This window comes from Megalops cyprinoides, chromosome 1 (assembly GCF_013368585.1).
Source record: "Megalops cyprinoides isolate fMegCyp1 chromosome 1, fMegCyp1.pri, whole genome shotgun sequence".
Lineage (NCBI taxonomy): Eukaryota > Metazoa > Chordata > Actinopteri > Elopiformes > Megalopidae > Megalops > Megalops cyprinoides.
In genome coordinates, this window is record NC_050583.1 from 14390193 (window position 1) to 14409902 (window position 19710).

General features: G+C 39.7%; 1 protein-coding gene across 2 annotated transcripts; it reads right to left on the minus strand.

The window, feature by feature from the left end:
- Window positions 1–486: 486 nt before the first annotated feature.
- On the minus strand, window positions 487–9166 carry LOC118779269 (transcription factor Sox-10-like). 2 transcript variants are annotated; one of them, XM_036531309.1, is made up of 4 exons: window positions 9066–9166; window positions 3949–4689; window positions 1774–1928; window positions 487–1475 (listed from the first exon to the last, which is right to left on the minus strand). In XM_036531309.1, exons 2-4 carry the CDS (start codon window positions 4383–4385, stop codon window positions 682–684), a joined length of 1386 nt encoding a protein of 461 aa, XP_036387202.1. In that variant the 5' UTR covers window positions 4386–4689; window positions 9066–9166; the 3' UTR covers window positions 487–681. The 2 variants fall into 2 exon arrangements, with proteins under 2 accessions (XP_036387202.1, XP_036387193.1); XM_036531300.1 differs by having other exon boundaries at window positions 1666–1928.
- Window positions 9167–19710: the final 10544 nt, after the last annotated feature.

The following is a 19710-nucleotide window of genomic DNA, read 5'->3' on the forward strand; positions in this document are numbered from 1 at the left end:
AAACCAGAGGTCGCAATGGTTAGAAGTTGTAACAAATCAGTTACTATTTTGTGCTGTATGTACAACTAATGTTGACAACTGAGTAAATATCAAATGTTGAAATATGTTAGCTTTAAACCACACTGTGCTGTATTTACAGGAATATGTAGAAGAAGGCTTGTGTTTTTTAAGTGACTTTATTTGTTGGTCCTCTGAGTTTTGGCCTAAATCACTTTAACTTGTGATGTAAAACTGAAAGTGGCAAACACCTTTTCCAAAATGCAAACTATGCAATTTCACTGTATAAAGAAAATATCTGAATGCTTCATGTCTGTGGTTTAGTCTTTTTTCTGAAAAAGAGAAGAGTTCTTTCAAACCGTCTTGACATTTTGTTTTGGTTTTTACTAGCCTCTTCTTTCTGTCTTGGTTTTTTCACAAACCCATTATGAAAAAAATATTCGTTAACTGAAAATTAACAAAATTAAGATGTATGCTTTAAGCCTCCGACCTCCCATCTGCAACAAACCTGAATCAAAATCAGTGATTTCTATTCCTTTTCAATGAACCCTCACGACCTCTTTGAGTTTAAAACAGCTCTTGAAACGCCCCTCCAGTCTCCCATGCCTACAGCATCCCCTTCATGTCTCTGAACCGAAACCACGCCTTTGCCGTGGCTCTTCCTACTGTTCCTCTTCCTCCTGCTCAGGGCCGGGAGAGGGTGGTATAGACGGGCTGCTCCCAGTGCTGGGGGCTGTGTGACTGAGGCACGCTGCTGGGGTCGGTGATGGCCGTGTACAGGGGCCGCTGGGAGGGGCCCATGTAGGAGAAGGCGGAATACAGGCCGGAGGGCGAGCTGGAGTGGGTGTAGTAGGAGCCGGAGGGCTGGTGGTCTGCGTACTCAAACTGAGCTCTGGAGGCCAGCGTGGGGAAGGCCGAGCCGTAGTGGGGGAGGCTGAGAGGGGTGTAGGTGACGTGGGAGCTACCGGAGGCCGCCTCTGCGAAGTGGCCCCCTGACGCAGACTCACTCTTAATCTGAGCCTTGGAGGAGTCGGAGCTGAGGGAGGAGTGGTGCTGCTGCGCTTGCTGCTGCTGCTGCTGCTGCTGCTGCTTGGAGAGCCAGGCCGCCGAGTGTCCGCTGGCTGCCGCGAGGGCGTAAGCGTAGGGGGAAGCTGAGGACCCCGCCCCTGCTCCGCCTGCCCCGCCCTGTGCCACGCCCGGGTGCCCGTTGGGAGGCAGGTATTGGTCAAACTCATTCACGTCAAAGGGCTCCATGTTGGCCATCACCTCGTGGCTGATCTCCCCGATGTCCATGTTGCCGAAATCGATGTGGGGCTTTCCTCCACCTGCGGAGGGCCCGGACCCCCCCTCCCCTGCGGGGCCCAGCCCTCCCCGGGACCCGCCTGCTCCGCTGCCCTCTCTCTTCCCATCTGCTGACTTTCCAGCCTGGAGCTCTGTCTTAGGGGTGGTGGGGGGCGTAGGAGGGCTGTGGCTCTGACCTGCATTAAAGACAGTGGCGTTAGAGAGACTGCAGGTGGTGCTAGCGGTTAGCAAAGAAACCTGAAGGGGGGTGAGCTGAGGGAGGGCAAAGAGCTAAACTGAAAAAAGAGGTGGGGCTGAAGGGACACATGAGAGAGCTGCACTGTATTTGTGAGGGAAAAAAAAGGCCCATCAAACCCCACAGCTCACCTGCTAAATGGGAATGATGCCCATCGGCCAATGGAGACCTCACATCCCCAGAGTGGGCGTGCTCCAGGTGAAGGCTCTTGTAGTGTGATTGGCTGTGGCTGACCTCACCTTCAGAGTGGGCGTCAGCCTCTGAGCTGGACCCTGGCTTCCCATTCTTGCGGCGCCGAGGCTGGTACTTGTACTCGGGGTAGTCCTTCTTGTGCTGCTTGCGCAACCTCTCCGCCTCTTCGATGAAGGGCCTCTTGTCACTCTCGTTCAGGAGTCTGCGAGTAGAACGAGGGAGATGCAGTGAAAATGACCATTTAGTCAGGCCTCTCAGAAATGTGACTGTGTAGGAGAGAAACATGTTGCCAGCTATGTGTATGTCTGCATTTGCATACATAATGCATGACTATGTGTGGTTGCTGGTGTCATGAAAATGTCTTACCATGCTGTAGATGTGAAGAGTCTTCATTTTATTTATTTTTATAACAATTCAATATTAATCTTAATTTCAGAGTAACCACTGACTGGGGTGTCAATTTTATTTCTTATCTCAGGGCATAACATTGAATTAAAAACCATTAGCATGGCAATTTGAGACAATCCCCATTTCACTGACTGCAGATGGATTATATTTTAATTTGTATTAGTTCCAAATACAAGAGCTGGCAAGAAATCCATTGTTATATTTGGTAGTGAGCATTACCTCAGAAAAGCAAAGCTACAGTTTTAAAAGCTTATAAAATATGTAACACTGTAAAATGCCCAAAATTGAGGTTTTGCTTCAGAGTAATGTAATCATAACTTGGCATCAAAGTTGAATGCTGTGTCTGTAGTTGTAATTCAGGTTTATGCCCTGACTGACAGGAGAAAATTGTGACCTTGAATGCTCAGTTAATTACATTCCTTGGACAATAACACAAACATGTACTTCCCCGGGATTAAAACCTCATTACAGTAATAGTAAGGATTTTATTGTGATGGATTACCTCTTTGCAATACATCTTTCTATTGATGTCTCATTTGAAAAATCAGAAAACAATACTCATGTAGTCATTTAGTTCATTCATCCAATCCACCAGGGTCAGCTTTTGGAAAGCATAAAATGTCATGTAGTTCACATTATAAAATATAATTACAGATGTCTCACAGATAAGCCATAATAGAAGCCTAAATGCCTTTTGGATCTGGGAAGTCTGTGCTCAGACTCACACAAGCACTCCCTCTAGAGAGGATGAGAGGCTGTAGCGGGACCAAAACCACAAGCCATCTCTGTAATTCTGTAAGTGCCAGTCAGATTGCCAGTGGATACGATTTTAAAATTCTTAAAGATTGCTTGGTTAAGGTTTGAAATCTCAGCTATATGGAGTAAGCGGACAGAGCACTGATCATGCTGGTTGTAAACTGTTAAATTCACTTGTCTGGGGAATTACATTTGTAACTATGGATTAAAATAGCAAAATTCTTATGCTTCTTTAAAAGGAAGCCAGAAGAATTGTTGCTTTGGAATTATTCCAAATTGGAATAAATATTATTTTTACTGATTGTAGCATCGATCTTGCTTAGAATTGATCATTTTTATTTTTGAGCTTTTGATTAGTCGTTCAATCCCCCATGATGTCTGAGTATTGATCCTACAGACATGGTTGATGGCAAAAATGAACAGGACAATCAGAAAGAAGCTCAGGTTTTTTGTGACCACTAGATAAGTATAGATGCAAACAGGCAGATATATACCTTTACTATAATATGTGCCTGTGGCTTCGCTCTAAATAAGAGTTTTGCTGTCTCATCAAGGGGCAATGACACATATCGTACATTTCTCTATGTTTTCAGCGTCCGAGTAATATGGGCCATGGGGGAGGGCAGTGAAGCACTACATTATTATTACACTGCTTCACAGAAACCTTTAACCAGAGAGACATATATTACTGAAATATTATCTACTAATACTGTAGAAATTTTGAGTAAGTACCTTGCTCAAGGGTACAATGGCATTGCCTGTCCCAGGATTTGAAACAGCAACATTAGGCATACAAGCCCTGCTACTTTCACTAACCCACACTGCTGTGGAAAACAGCATACAGAACAGTACATTGCCATGAAACTACCATATACACCTTTCAAACATTGGCATTATAAGTTGATGTATACCTGGTGGTATGATTGCAGAGCTATTAGTCAATCCAGGTAATAGCCATCGGCAGCTCATTATTTTCCATTGTGTTGTCATTCAAACATCTGTATATGAAAGAAAATTAAATGGATCAATTTACATTCCATCACACTACTCAGCCTTACCTCCACAGTTTACCCAGGGTTTTGCTGAGCTCGGCGTTGTGTAGGTGAGGATATTGGTCGGCCAGCTTCCGGCGCGCAGCCTGCGCCCAAACCATGAAGGCGTTCATAGGCCTCTTTACGTGAGGCTTGTTCTTACTTCCAGGGTTGACGCGCACTGGCATAGGCACAAGGGTCCAGTCATAACCGTTCAGCACCTGACTGACGGCTTCGCGGATGCCGATCGGAAAACGATCGTCGTCATCTTCGGATTTAGCCGCTATTCCCCCATCCACTTCACCGGCCTCGCCACCAATTACTGCTATCTGCTGCTGCGTCCCAGCTAGAGGTGAGTCCCCTTCGCCAACTGCCCCAGAGTGACCAGGCGACAGAGAGAGGGCATCATCAGAGGCTCCGGGACTCATTTCCACTTCTGATAAACTGTGTTCTTCTCCCGACATTGTTCCCACTATATATCCGGATAGGCAAAATAAAAACTGCTAGGCTCAAGTGAAGATGGTCGCGCAGAACGACTGTTAAATTATTTAGACCACTACGTCTCATAAATCGCGCTGCTTCACTTCAAGCCACTTGTTGAGTTCCAGAGTTTCGCGAGTGCTCCACGCTAATTATTTCCATTCGTCGAGGGACAAACCCACACTGCACGCACGCTTGGATCTGTGTCGCTCTCCTCCGCCTATGGCCCACAATCGCACTCCTTTTTGTCCCAGTGCACGTGTCCTCTTCACTTCGCTAAATGCTCACCTGGAAAATATAAAATATTTTGTTTGAAATATATATTGTTTTGAAATAGGTCAAAATGTCACTTGTACTGTAAATGGCTGAATAATCATCGATTAATGGTGGCTGACGCATTGCCAGTCTCTTTATAATTAAAACGCAAACAACTAGATCTGGAAACCGAATATGGAGGACAGAGAAATCATTCTACGTCTTATTTAGCTAGATTGTCGCCTTAAAGGACTACACCTTTAAAGCATTCAACGCTGTTTGAAATAGACCTAATAACAATCGCCACAGCAGGGACAGTGAAGGTCTACTCCCGAAGACATGTAAAACTTATAGGAATTCGCTTTACAAGCACGTCAGCAACTGTAATGGGTATCTTATCGTCTAATTTTCCTGGAGTGTTGCAGTATAGGTTATTCGATAGGTGTAATCACGTTGTTTTTGGACCATAGGCTAGAAAAATTAAAAACACTAACAGAATTGACAGATGGTTTAAATTCACAAAAAATGCAGATGAGTGATACGAAAACAAATGAATTTTGAGCTTTTAAATTGTGTAGTTTGAAAATATTCAACCCAGTCTAAATAATTGGCACGGTCAGTTCTCCTCCCACGACTCTGAACCAAAAACATTCTTACCCTCAGAGGACGCTCTACAATTACACGTTCCGTTGCAATAATCAGATTTCGCCCACAGTCCGAATACGTTTAGAAGTACTGAACCAAAAAGTCATTAATGTGAGGAATACATAATTCCATTTTACGTTTTATTCTTGTTTTGTCAAACAGTGTACATACGGCCACGTGGTCGCGCCCTGTGTGTCTTTGTCGAGTCTTCCTAAATCCTACTAATAATTTACCGCTTAATGCTTGGCGGTTATTCCAAGCTCTCAGGAGAAAAAGTGTTGGAATAATACGAGCCCACACCAACACAGGGTTTCTCTTGATCCTTCTGAGTTCTTAAACAAACAGGGGCAGGCGCTGGAAATATAAACCGTGTAGAGGTATGTGTGAGCAAGTATGCGCGTGTCAACAGGATGGTGTGTGTATGAGTATATGAAGTTTAAGTGTGAAATTATGTTCGTATAATCACGGTGCTACTTCCTGGTCTCTGCCCAAGTATAACTTAGAAAATGTGCAAAAGGAATAATGCAACGCGAGAACAGCTTTTTCCTGTTTTTTTAACCTTATGGGAGGATTATTTTGTACGATTTGTCAACATGATTATTTTGGTAACCTCTGCGTATGAAATAAACCCCGCGAGAAATCTTTTTTATTTTATTTATTTATTTATACAAATGAACTTGATTTGCGTTTTAAACTTAGATTTTGTTTGTTCAAATCTCCTTACCCTGGCAATATCCAACTTGCTTTACGTCTTCTACACTGTAACCAGGCAAGTCAATGGGTCACACGCTCTTACACTCCACAGCAGAATTTTTCCGACGTCTACAGCCAATTTGGTTTGAATTGACACCAGAGTGCAGGTAACTGTCGGAAGTTGCACGTCGTTGTTTATTTATTTATTTATTTATTTATTTTTAGGAAGGGCTACCTATATGTTAGTGCTGTTTATCAGGTTGGTTATAGGCCCACTTCAACATTTCAGTTATCTAAGAGTTACTCTGACTAGCTGTTTACATTTCATGTCTCTCGGGCAATATATACAATCATATAATCAATATAATCATGTCTTTTGACGCGACTGTCAGGTAGTTTGTTTGTGAACCTAAATATACACATTTAGAGTAATATTTTTGGTCAAATTGAGTAATTTGATTTATTTTTTTTAGTATAGTAGTAGTATAGTTTTATCAGTATAATGTAGACTGACGGGAACAAAAGTAGAAGTCCAGCCCAGAAGTTCGTTCTTGACAGAGTGCTTCTGTGTCCCGACACGTTCCGTTTTGTTAATGAACACATTGCAGCACAAAGAAATCATTCTTTTTAGTTGGCCAGTCAGTTTACACGGCTCGTATAATGGGGAAAATATACATTATCACCAATGAGTCTGTCTGTCGCTTTTTTAGCGTTATACTGCAGGCAACATATCCATCTAAAATTATAACTTAAACTGCGCGGTTTCGGTATTCATGTTGGCTTATTCGTTTAACTATTTTAAAATCAGTTTAATAAGGAAAGCATTTGGCTTTTGTGTTTATTTTTTGTGTCGAAGACAAACGATTCTCGTATTTTCGAATCATGGGGCCTTATTGAATCCAAAAGCGCACATTTGAATAAGACATTTTAACAAATCTCTCGTTCGTCTTTTAGTATTAGTAGTTTAGTATGCGGTAACTGAAACAAGAGTTTGCGCTGAGACCACCAAACTCCAAATGCTGTATGAATAAATAAATTAAAATACACTTAAATAAAGCCAACAAACAAACAACGTCTGACCTGACAATAGCATTTACCACGAAACAAGCATTTTCAATAGTGTAGTCGTGTGAGCTTGAACACATTCCTATGCAAGTTTAATCTGTGTAATGTTAAAGAATACGCGGAGAGAGGCGGAGAAAAAAGTACCACTTCAAGATGAAATGGTGATTACGATACGATTAGCAAATTATTCAGCGCAATGGAATGTGTCACAGTAGGCTGTAACTAACACGTTTGAGTTCAGTACGTTGATATTTCGAGCGTAACGTATTTCATACATATTCTGCTTTACACTCAAACTGCCAGTGTTCGAAATTTTCGTGATTTACAACTACTTGGCACACCACTTTACCGAGGATGGTAAATACAGCTAGATTTAAAAGAATAGATTTCTAAATAAATAAATAAAGTACACATACTCACATCAAATGAGTTAGATGCACAAGGTGAACATGAAGTATTGCATACATTTTAAGAGCATTAAGTGCTGAATATATTTACCCAGCTGTAACAAGGTGTGCTGATTATACTTTAACGCAAAGTACCTATCATACTGATTGGAGATTGAAAGGTTGTACGATTGCATTCATGTTGAATATGTTGTTCTTTCTATCATTCGTCTGCGTATTGGTCAGTCCTCTACAATAACGTCCACAGTAGTCCCAAAATACGCCTTGACTTGAAGGGACACTTGTGTTTCCTTTTCATTTCCTCATACCAGCATCTCATAATGCTGACAACAAGGGAAACGTTTTAAATATAATATTGATCTTGATTAAAAGAGCTGATTCATTTTAATAAACAATGGATTAATTATTTGAAGTAGAATTTTTGAAAGACAGTTCAGATATAATTTGTAATGTTTTTCCCCACATCACTCAATTACCTGTATGCTTTGCCTTAAAAAATTGTGGAACACATGAACCGTTGAGCAGGCTACATAATACAGATTTCGTATCAATGTCAAAACTGGTGACTATTTATAAATCAATAGTTATTTATTTTGATGAAGGGGTAGAGTGTACAGATTTAGTTTATTATACTTTTGCCCAAAGGTAAGTTACCTCGCGAAGCGGACACTTGATTTTCACTTAAGGAATAGAATGGAATCAGCCAAGCATTCATTCATTTATTTTACAGAATGAAATATTAATGCATGCATTTTCTTGATCGTAAAATTGTCCCCGGTCTATACTAGTTGATTGACCATGCAGTTGATTACTCCATAGAAGCAAATTTTATAAACATGGCAACATCAACCTTTGATTTACACTATACATGTCTCAAAGATTACGCTTAAAATGCACTGAGCTGTTCATTGCCAGTCTGCCAGTTTCCAGCGTTTTGGGCAATAATAGGGAATAGATGCATTGCATTTCTCCTTTGGAATTTTTAGGATATCACTTTCGACTTTATGTAATGCAATCCCATCGATCTGAGTTAAAAGCATATGTTTTACGTACCAGAGTTTGTTTGCACAAGAAAACGAATATTGCTATCGATAATAACATTCAGTATTCATAACACGAATGATTAACAATGATCATTTTCCTAGTGCGACAAAAGTGTGACTTTGTTAAGGTTACAGAATAACATCAGCGTTAAACTGCTGTCTGTCGCATGTAACATCTCTCACTTGTATCACATGTCTCCTACAGATGGCTTACAGCTTAGTTAAAATATCAAATAACAAAACCATCATGACAGACGATGCTCTTCCAAATTGAATAAGTTAACAGAAACAAGAGCAACAAAACAACAGCAACGGTAATAATAATGAAGCTGTACGTTTACTAAAGGTTGTGACATTGAGTTGTACTATCAGTTGTATTATATAAATGATGAAATAATTTGATGATATGACCAGGAGGGAGAAGCAGGGAGTCATATTCGGTCAGAGAGGGAGAGGGAGAGAGAGAGGGAGAAGTGGAGTGAGAGAGAGAGAGAGAGCGAGAGAGAGAGGGAGAGAGAGAGAGAGGGAGAATTATCAGTCGCAGTTAGTGTCTTACTTCTTGTGGAGAAAAGCAGGTCGCCCGCTTAGCACGAGAGATCGTGTGTTGCCGAGTTCGCGAAGTGACGCTCGCGCTCTCTCCCCAGCCCCCTCGCTCGCGCTGCCCCTCAATGAATGCCGGCTCTGTGTGGCGCGCCGGGCCTTAAAGAGCTCCGTTGTGTGAGGAGAGGGGAAAAAAAAGATACTTTGTGGGAAAAAAAATCTTAAAGGAACAGCGCACCAAGTCTGAGGCGACATCAGCATCTTGCTGATCTGCGCCCTTTCTCGGCTGCGATTGGCTGGTGTTTTTTTTTTCGTTTCTTCCAAGGGGGCGGGATTTTTTTGGGGGGGGGGTAAATTCCGCCTATCAATCTCCGGAGATATTACTAATGAAAGAGCTAGCATTTTACTGAGAATGATTTTCTAAATGCACTGGGAGTATTTACTGTCGGCATGTGAGAAAACAAGCAATGTAAATTATTTCTTTGTTGTATACAGTGACAAAAACAAAGAATACTTTGAATATGAATGGTGTTGGTAATACACACAGCATAAATCAATCAAACAAATAATCTGTATTTACGAAATTAATAAAATGACAAAGTGAACAACATAGATGCTTTGAAAATGAAATGACGGTTGAACATTAAAAATCATGCGAATAATGAATATGAATTCGTGAAAGATGTTAAGAGCATCTTATCGTCTTAGAAAGAAATAAACAAAACAAAGGAAACGTAAACCTTTATATGGTTCCACTGAAGTACATTGTGTTTTGTTTGTTCATACTTATGTATCGATTAAACATGAAATAATACGTTCATAATACAGTATGGGCGTTTATAAATGCGAATGAATCATTAAGCTCACTCCATTCCTTCCCTTGCTATTCCAGAATAGCAATCATTTGATGCTGTTACCCCTAAACTACATTTTTTGGAACTTTGTGTAAATACAGTAAAAATACTAAGTTCATTAGCAAGTAAAGGATAGAGGCAGTGGCAGACACAAGCCAGAGTTTATCAAATAAAAAGCCCTCATTAAAAGCCAGTCAATAAAAAAAAACATATTAATTACATGTGTCTGTTGAAATTTGTTACACAATGTTAAGCACAAAACACTGGGTTTAGATTGACATCAGTCATTTTTTATGTACAATACATAGATAAGATAAAAACATGTAGGTCGATACATATCACCAAAGCTTTTAAATTCAAAACTCATATTCTGTTATAATTTAGGATATTGTTGAAAATTGGGTTTGGAAATATTGGAAATATTGACTGACACTTGTGAGCTGCAGGTTGCTTTTGCATTGAATCTTTTGAGAACCAATGTGATCTGTTGCGCTTTATGAAAATTAATAAATAAACCACAGACCGGGGTTCTATAAATAGGAGTATTCATGAGGAGACATGGTTGTTTTTCATTGTCGAGGGCAGACTTTTTATTGCACGAATGTGTCTAGCGTGTGTGTGATTGTTCATGACTCCACCAAAATCTAACACATTCTTTCAGTACAGTATGGTAGGCATATAATACAGTATCCCTGAGGAAATACACTTTATGAATGGAGAGATAAGTCCACATACAGTACACTTTTTGTGTTGAATTTATACGCAACTGGTATAAAGCTGGACAGTGATTTCAGTGGCAAACCTTTTGTGTGTCATGCGTCTACATTGAATAGGCACAGTTCACATACCTCAGCTCCTTGATTACTTTTGATTAGGTAATCCAAATGATGAACTGTAAAATCAGTCCCATACATTTAGTGATGATTTGTTGACGCATCTTGTGTGTTTCTACTATTTCCATATTGGTTCAAGTGATATAAAATTCCATGAGGAACATGTTTGTAAGGTTGTTATTTAGACAGATGGGTGAAATGTTGCCCATTGCCACAGTGGAGAGGGGAGTTAGATACTGCATAACACTTCATCAGAGCTTTTTTGTCTTTTATTGTAGCCTAGTATTAGGTTAACTCCTGGGCCTTCATTTAAAATATACAAAAAGACTAACAATTACATCTTACACCAGCCTGGTACTGCAGAACTCATGTGTGCCATTTAGTTCAGCACAGATGCCACTTAAAGACATTTAAAATTTTATTTATCTTTGACATCTTTATTTGTTTTGCAACCTCACAGTCTGTGGTATATCACATGTAATTTTAGCAGTTTTGGTTTTAGCTCTGCCCCCAGGGAAGGTAATTATTTTTTTGTGCTGCTGGTGGTGGTGGTGGGGTCTTCCTTGTGTGTTGCATGGTTTTTAAATCACATTAGTAACATCCAAAGAGTTAAAAAAAAGAGAATTCAAAGAGAATTATCTCTTTTTACAAATGATGCCTTGGTTGTGTATTTATTTTCTGATGGATGGCATTGAGGTAAATGTTGATGGGATTGACATACGTATTTATATTAATGTACAGAGTGGGAAAATATTTTTAAAATAAATCCAAAGAAGGATATATATTATTGAGCCTCTTGGTAGCTGATAAAGGATATCCTATTATTACCTGGGTCTATAGGAACCCTATAACAGGAAGTAGAGCAAGGGCCAGAGGGGTAACAAGTGACTCACAGCAACTCAGTCTTTCAGTCATGGGGAGGGACACACACACACATCAGCAGCACCCTACTTTGAAGTCTCTGTTTTGAAGTCACTTTAATTAGCAGCAGGGCCATGGGGGGGGGGGGGGGCATTGTGGCTCTCTTGTCTCATCTCAGAGGCCTCAGCCACCTCTGCTGCCCCAGGGGGAAAAGAGGGGATGGAGAGAGGGTGCATACTCCCCCCCCCCCCCCCCCCCCCCCAACCACCACCAGTTTCACATGCTGAGCTGGGCAGGATGGAACACTGATGGATTGGCCTGACCGAATGACAGGACGCTGGACTGGTACTGAATCGCACCACAGTGTCTCTCTGCCTGAGCCCGGCGTGCTCACTAATCCGGCACTCACACCGTGACATCAGGGACTCAGGCAGATGCTCACACATCAGCAGTTCAGAGACAGGTGTATGGCCTGTGGAGCACGCCATGTGCAATGAACATGGACTGGTGATAAAACCCGAACAACAACAACAAGAGCAGCTAAATGCAACCTTTACTTTCTTGTGCAGAATAATTTGAGTTCACCGCGGGGCCTCCACACCCCTAAGGACCTGAAGGTGGACACACTCCTCAGTGCACTGATATAATGATCACACAGCTCGCAAGTGAATGCTGTTCTGTCTACATCGATCCATCACAGTACTATAAAGAGGGGTATTACAGTGTGCCGCTGTACTAAATAATACTCCACATACTCAGTCAGTACGCAAATGGCGCAGTGTTTTATGCAGACGCACTGAATTTGCATTGAGTACAATGCTTCAATGGACTTTACCGTCTTTTTGCATTGTAACTTGACGGGAATTTCATGTGCACAACTCATAACTGCATTCATCAACGCTCAATTAGATTTGTAGTGCACACATTTGAGCCCAGGCAGCTTTGGGGGTAAATATAGTAAGGAGAGGGGAGAATATTGCAGCCCATACGAACACAAACACGAACACTGTTCCTTTCAACAATAAGCCCCTGTGTTTCCGTCTCGCTTTCTCTCCTCCCCCCCAAAAAATCACTTATTTTTATCCTTCATCCATGAATGTTGACTCTGATAAGGGGAGTCCTTACCATGAGTGAATCTCTCTGTCTCTCTCTCTCCTTCCCTCTCTCTCTCATTCCTTCTCTTTCTTTGCACTCTTTGTGTTTTCTCAGGTGAATTGTAATCATGTGATCAAACGAACACCCCCCCTTCCATTACCCCCTTTAAATGAAAAAATGTGGAACAAAAAGCAGTTTTGTGTATTTAGAAAAAAAAAGAAGAGAAAAAGACGTGTGTCTTTTTCGTCTGTCTCTTTTTCTGTCTCTCAGTACTCGCACATGCACATACAACAGTCTCCCAAGGCTGCTTTGGAATATGGATTTACATCGTTGTATCTCTCTGTGTGAACAGTATAACTGCTGCATCTTTGTGGAGTTGAGGGTTTTGGGGGGGGGGCAGTAGGGGCCAACAGCCTTTGCACCTCCATTTCACCTCCTCTGCTACTTCAGGATTTGTGGCCTGCTCTCTGCTCTGAAGTGAGTCCCCTGCGTCTGTATGTGCGTGCATGCGTGTGTGTGAGTGAGTGCGCGTGTGGGTGTGCAGTGAAGGAAAAGTTAGATAAGAGTTTGACCCTGTCTGAAAGGACAGAACGTAACTTCGTGATACTGATCTATGTTGCGCGGCTAAAGTGGTGCAGCATCGATGTATAGTGTTCAAGAAAATGATGCGTTTTTAGTGGACTGTTGGAGAACGTGAGGACACTGATTGCGAGGTGGTTACCTGTATAGAGGGCATGTGTAAATGCTTCAGTGCTTTGTAAGAAATACATTTGTAAAAAATAAAGATGAGTGTGATTTGTGAAAAAAATAAAAATGAGTGTGATGCAATCACAAGCAACAGATAGTTCCCTGTTGGTCTTCATATTGTACATTTGTGTATGTGCACCAGTGTGATGCAAAGGAAAAAAGATGTGGAGAGGGCACCTGCAAGGTGATTGCTATGTGGATCTCAATGAATATTCAGTGCAAATCTTCACTCCCATGTGAACAACTCTTCATAAGTTAACGTATTACTGCAAAAAGTAGCAAAACTCTAAAACGCATCCTTAAATCACACTTAAATCAACGCTCAGCTGCTGTATGACCTTCTGTTGTGAGTTACATGTGTGGAATGCCCTCCCACCTTGACCTGTAGTATGTGGATTTTGCATCCATTTTAGGTTTGCGTCCTAACCTGTTAGGTTCCTTGGACGTTCTACCTCTCTGTATCTGAACATAATAAATCTATGCATTCATTCGGAAACTTTCAACCAGTATCTTATCATTTACTAAATTTATTTGTCGTAAAGTTGTTATTTTTGTGCTTTAGAGTTACCTTTCACAACGAAAATGAACCAATGAACCAAAAGGAAAATTAATTTGTTAGAAGATGTTGTATAGCCTTGATCATTTGTTCTTTTGGTGAGGATGAAAATGGCCAATTCAACTGTAATATTAAGAATAAGGTTAATATTGATGGTAATTATCATGCACTCAATGCTAATATTAATAATGCACCTAACATGAAAATAAAAAAACGAGTATTATAATGTTCCCTATTATAATCTTAGTTATATAGTTATAGTTATATGTAGTTATGTGTATAATTATAGGCAATACAAGGGTTTTGATTTTTCTGTATATCATATTATGGACAGACAGTGATTGTCATTGATCTTGCGATTGATGAAGTATAAGGCATTCCATATATTCCAAACTTTTAGTTTTTTTTTTTTTTAACACGGAAAGAATAGAAATTCAACATGTTGGTTAAACCTACTAGATGATAATAGTACAAATGATAAACGAAAAAGGTATATACCTATAAACGCATAAATTCTTTTTTTTTTAAATTAAGCTTAAACAAAACGTATTTTGTTTAAAATAAGGACAATTCTGTGACCAAATATTTTCCACAGACGGACTGCACTTTTGTTGTTATCGCTATCAGTTTGATGATAATGAGAATGTGCCAAATGCCGAAATTAAATTGAAGTTTTGCTATTAGATGGAATTGAACCCTAATTATGGGTCTTAATTGTGTGTGGACGGCCGATACAAGGACACAGCAAGAAACACTAAAATACAGTGCATCTCAAAACTCCCCCTCATGTTCACACCGGAAATCAAAAAAGTCACAATTCATACCTAATTCTTTCCATTCATAATAGGCGAATATTTCGTCCGCAAAACATTTACAATAAACACGTTACTGTTTAAGATTTAACTGGGAACATTTACAAAGCAATTTTTCTCGTACCGTTTTACTTTTAATCGAATGCAATTTATAAAGAAAGAAAGAAAGAAAGAAAAATGAAGAAACAGAGAGAAAAAAACAGCAACCAATAAAAGCATAAATGATCTCAGCCAAGTGATCTGGGAAAAGATTCATAGGTTTAATAAAATTTTAAAACTTATTCTACGTTACGATATAGAAAGTGGAAGGAGAATCATTAAAGAAACGTTTTAACGAAATAATCACCATCAGACGATTGTATTTTACTATTGTTTTAAAGTTTTACTGAGACAAAATGGTTTGGTTATTACATTTTCTTTCTTTTCCATTACATTTTCTTTTTAATATACCATTTGAATGATAGTGATGGTTTCTGAATGGCTCAGATAGGTAACGTTTCAATATCCAAGCTTGTCAGCAGTCGAGTAGTTCCAGTTCAGTAGTTCACATTGTTTTGTTACGTAATTGCGGTCTATTTAAAGCTTTTATAGTTGACAACATGAAGCAGGTTAATTAGTAAATTAATAATTGCGTTAGCTTAAGGTGGAAGGACACATGATTGTGACGCAGTCCAACAAAACAAATGTTTATTAATTATTTTGTAATACAGTCGGCTTGGTATTGGTTTACTTTTCCAATGTAGAATTTAATTGTTTTGGGTAATACTGGGCCTGTATTAATACCTAGACAGAAGCACTTGTTTTTTGCTTGAGAGGATTCAAATGGTGATTGATTACAAAAAGACATGCACATAAAATAACTCATAGTTGAATGTTTAAAAAATAGAAATTGCATATCTCAAATACACATAGGCTATAGTTTTAGCATTAAAATTACACAGTGCCTTAAAGGAATAAATGTTGTCGAACTTTCGAACTTAATTATATGTCTCGATGCAGCACGAGCCAGCAATGGCCAAAGGCTCTGATTTTTGCCGAGGGTATAAACAATTGAACTTTTGAATAGGCCGATTTGAACTCAGCCGGAGTGTACCATATGACACATATATTAGCAAGATAACATAAGCGCTATTGCTAAAATCATTGCAATGTATTATATCATATAATATGTAAATTCCTCAATAGTTCTCTGCTTTATGCATTTTTTCATTAAACAAGAGAAAATTCGTATCTTTGAAATTGTAGGCTATATTGTGAAAAGGCTGTCCCATTTATAACAGCATTTTATTTTGCCCAGACAGTGTCTGTATGCAGAATAATACAATATATATATATATATATAGTTATTGCTACAGTGAATGGTAGTATATTTTGCATATTTCCCGACAGGCAGGCTACTGAATTCAAATCAATGCAGCAAAATGATTATAAGATAAAGGCACTCTTTTCGATAAATACGCCCAAAATAAGGCCTGCTATTGATTGTTGATGTGAATTTGTTATAACTGAAAGTAGTTTGTGCGGATGTATTTGATTTCTTTTTTTATTGTAGTACTTTAACTTTTTTATTTCCAGTTATGTCCTTAAATGGGATATAGCGCCTGAGAATAAATAAATTATCGCGGAATACATTAGGCCTACTACACGATTATCACGGAGTTAGGTGCATTTTTTAGAGATCTCTGTAAAGACGGCAGTTCATACTGCAATGGCAGCTGTATGTAGCAGTATAATTAGCATACCCCCCCCCCCCCCCCCCAAGCTGTTCTGAAATGTACTTGCTCTGTCAGTAACCCAGCTGGCATGTGACCGCGATGATATGCCGTGTCGGTAGAAGTAGCAGTCTGTGATTGGGATGTGGGCTCGTGACCGATGGGGTAGAGGGGTCACGCACCAGGTGGATACGAGGGACTCTGGCTTCACGGTACAGCAACGTTTCTGTTCGAAACACGGTTTCCTAGCCCCGTCCTAGATCTTGACTAAAAAGGTTTTTGCTTTTGGCTTTATGGTGATGCTAACTCTGTTTAACTAGAAGAAAAATCAGTCTGGTCTGATCCCCATAACAGAAAGAAAGAGAAAGAATATGGAAATATAAAATATATGGCCAGGAAGGAGGAGAGGGGTGGATGGTCAAATGAGAGAGAGAGAGAGAGAGAGAGAGAGAGAGAGAGAGAGAGAGAGAGAGAGTGAGAAAGCCCTTTTGTGCCGTCTAGTTGGCATTCCTAGGGAAATTCCTGAACTTTGCGGAAAGAGAGTGCAATAGAGAAGGCGAGAGAAAGAAAAGGTCAACGGTCAGAAATTCATGAGATGAGACATATTTCGCCAAAATGATCTCATAATTTGGGTATTGAGTTGATTCGTCCATTAATCACCATGGCAAGTTCCACTTTGTAAACACATAAAATACATTGTTCACGATAGCATGTTAATGATAACTGATCATCTTAATACTGTAGAGGATAACACGTACGCGAAACACGTAGATTAGAAATGAATCAGAGGACTGAAATCTCTCTCAGACTCGAAATTGATAGAATGATGAGATGAAAGTTTTAACAGCTGACTGAACCCCAAAACGACATGTAAGCTAAATAGATGTAAATGCAAACATTGCATTGCGTTTGGGGTGTCTTGCTATTAGTATGACGTTACCCATTCTGAAATAAAATTTCACAATCTCCTAGTATAATGCATTATTTAATGAATATCTTTGACATAAAGAGAGTTATGAGCCAATTGTGCAATGTATTTAACAAAAAAGGTTTATCCCGTTTAGCAATTATTGTTTAAGAAAGAAAAATTGACGGATTATTTTATCCACCTAAAGGGGAAAAAAACAAAAACATAACGTCAACAAATAATACAATCTTAAATTTTAATCATAGCCCATGTGTGAAGTAATTTTCCCTATGAAAACACTAAATTGCATCCAAAAGTATTAAGGAATGATTAAATTTTGACTAAGACAGAAGGAAAACTGTTCAAGTACAACTGTATTCTTCTATTATTCTTCTAAATGTATGAATATCATACATTATTATCATGAATGGTGAGCCAGGCAAGCTAGGTTGATGTTTATTGGTAGTCCTCACTAGGTAGGTATATACAATTCCGTCATCATTGACTGTATTAGTGGTGTTTAATGTACATCCAACGAACCAGCTGCGATGGTAATTTTGCGTGTCGAGCGCATCCAGCCAACGCCACCTTTAATTCTTCCAAACGAACAGCAATCGGACTATTCCATTGCGCTGCAATTTGAAAAATACGTAATTGCGATATATCTTTCTCTAATCAGGAGTCGATATATGCTATAGTGTATTACTTATGCTGTGAATGTATAACAATAAAAAAAAACACTCGCTTACCTGTTTGTATTGTGTGTGTGTGTGTGTGTGTTTTAAATACCGTTTGACACCATACAGGAGAATGTTTAGTTTGACAATGGCATAGTGTGATACGGTGAGTTATTGAGCCATGTCTTTTATTTTAGACTTATACTTTAAAAAACACAACATCAATCAGACCTCTAAAATGACTCTTTGGCTCAGGAGCACAGTCATTTAAGAAGTCTGATTGCTATCATGACTTTTTTTTTACAAGTCATGAAACAAAATTATATTTTGTTATACAAGTTGTGAAGCAAAATTATGTATTTTTTTTGTTCTTTGGAGATAGAACGTGTGTCTACGGACAACCGATACTGTCAGAGTTCATCCCGCTGTTCTTGGCATTCCGTGCCGTGAGGCAGCTTCTCGAACATGTTTGCCGGTTTTAACGGGAGGCCTTTCCATCGCGGGGCCCCAAATCCATCACTGCCAGGCTGTGTGCCAAGCGCTGAGTGCCAGGCACAGAGGCGGGGCAGAGACGATGTGGGTATGCCGTCTCGGCTTCTTTGTCATATCAGAAAGATAGCTGAGTGCAAAGCCTTGTCTTACCAAAGATAAAAAAGCCTTTGATTTGAACCGACAACCTGCTGGTGTGAAGATAAACACTATAAACTGCTAGGCTACTGAGCAGGCATATATATGCTCTGTTACCTGTGACAGAATGAGATAACCAAATCAGATCAAGTACAAAAACGTACTGAGATGAGCTTTAAAACGAGAGGGTATGTTAAACTTACAGTGGTCACTTTGTCAGATGTTGCCTTAGTGAAAGGGGTCAGTCTTTTGTGACGTGTCACAATGGAAAAGGAAACTGTTACTGCAGATGTTAATTGTCTGTAAAAATGATTGACATCTATGTGGGGAGTATATTCCTCTTCTTCTTACGTTGTTATTTAGCAGATGCTTGTACCCCAGGCTGTTCACCATGGATGAAGTCATTCCAATACAATACCAAACAAATATACATTTTCATACAGCAAGAACATGCTACACATACTCATAACAAATACAAATGAAGTCAAAGCAAGTGTATGAATGAAAAAAAACTTAATCCCACATAACCCAGACTAAAGGTTGTTAGATTAAAAAACAACTAAATTAGTTAATCATTTACAATGTAGCTAATATGAACTCTCTGTAAAGAATTCCTCTGTCATTACGATATATAATCAAAAGCCAATTTCAATGGTTGCAGCTCCTGAAAGGGTAAACAAAAAATAAATAATTCAGCAAGCTGACCTTTTTCTCTCTTTTGCCCCATTTTTTAAAATAAATCAGTGCAGCTGCGCAGCTTTTAAATAGTTCCCCCTCTCCCCTTGAGTGTCTCAGACTGGTCATGAAGTCAGTCTTTGTGTTCCTACCACTGAATTTCCTATTCCTTTGTGTCCTCTTTTTGAGGGTGGGAGGGGGTCGGTGGTAGTGGCGGTGGTGGGGGGGCTAGAAGTTGGACTGGACTCCTGTGCAGCTGGGGAGGAGGGATGGAGGGATGCAGGGTGAGAGGGAGGAGAGGGGGG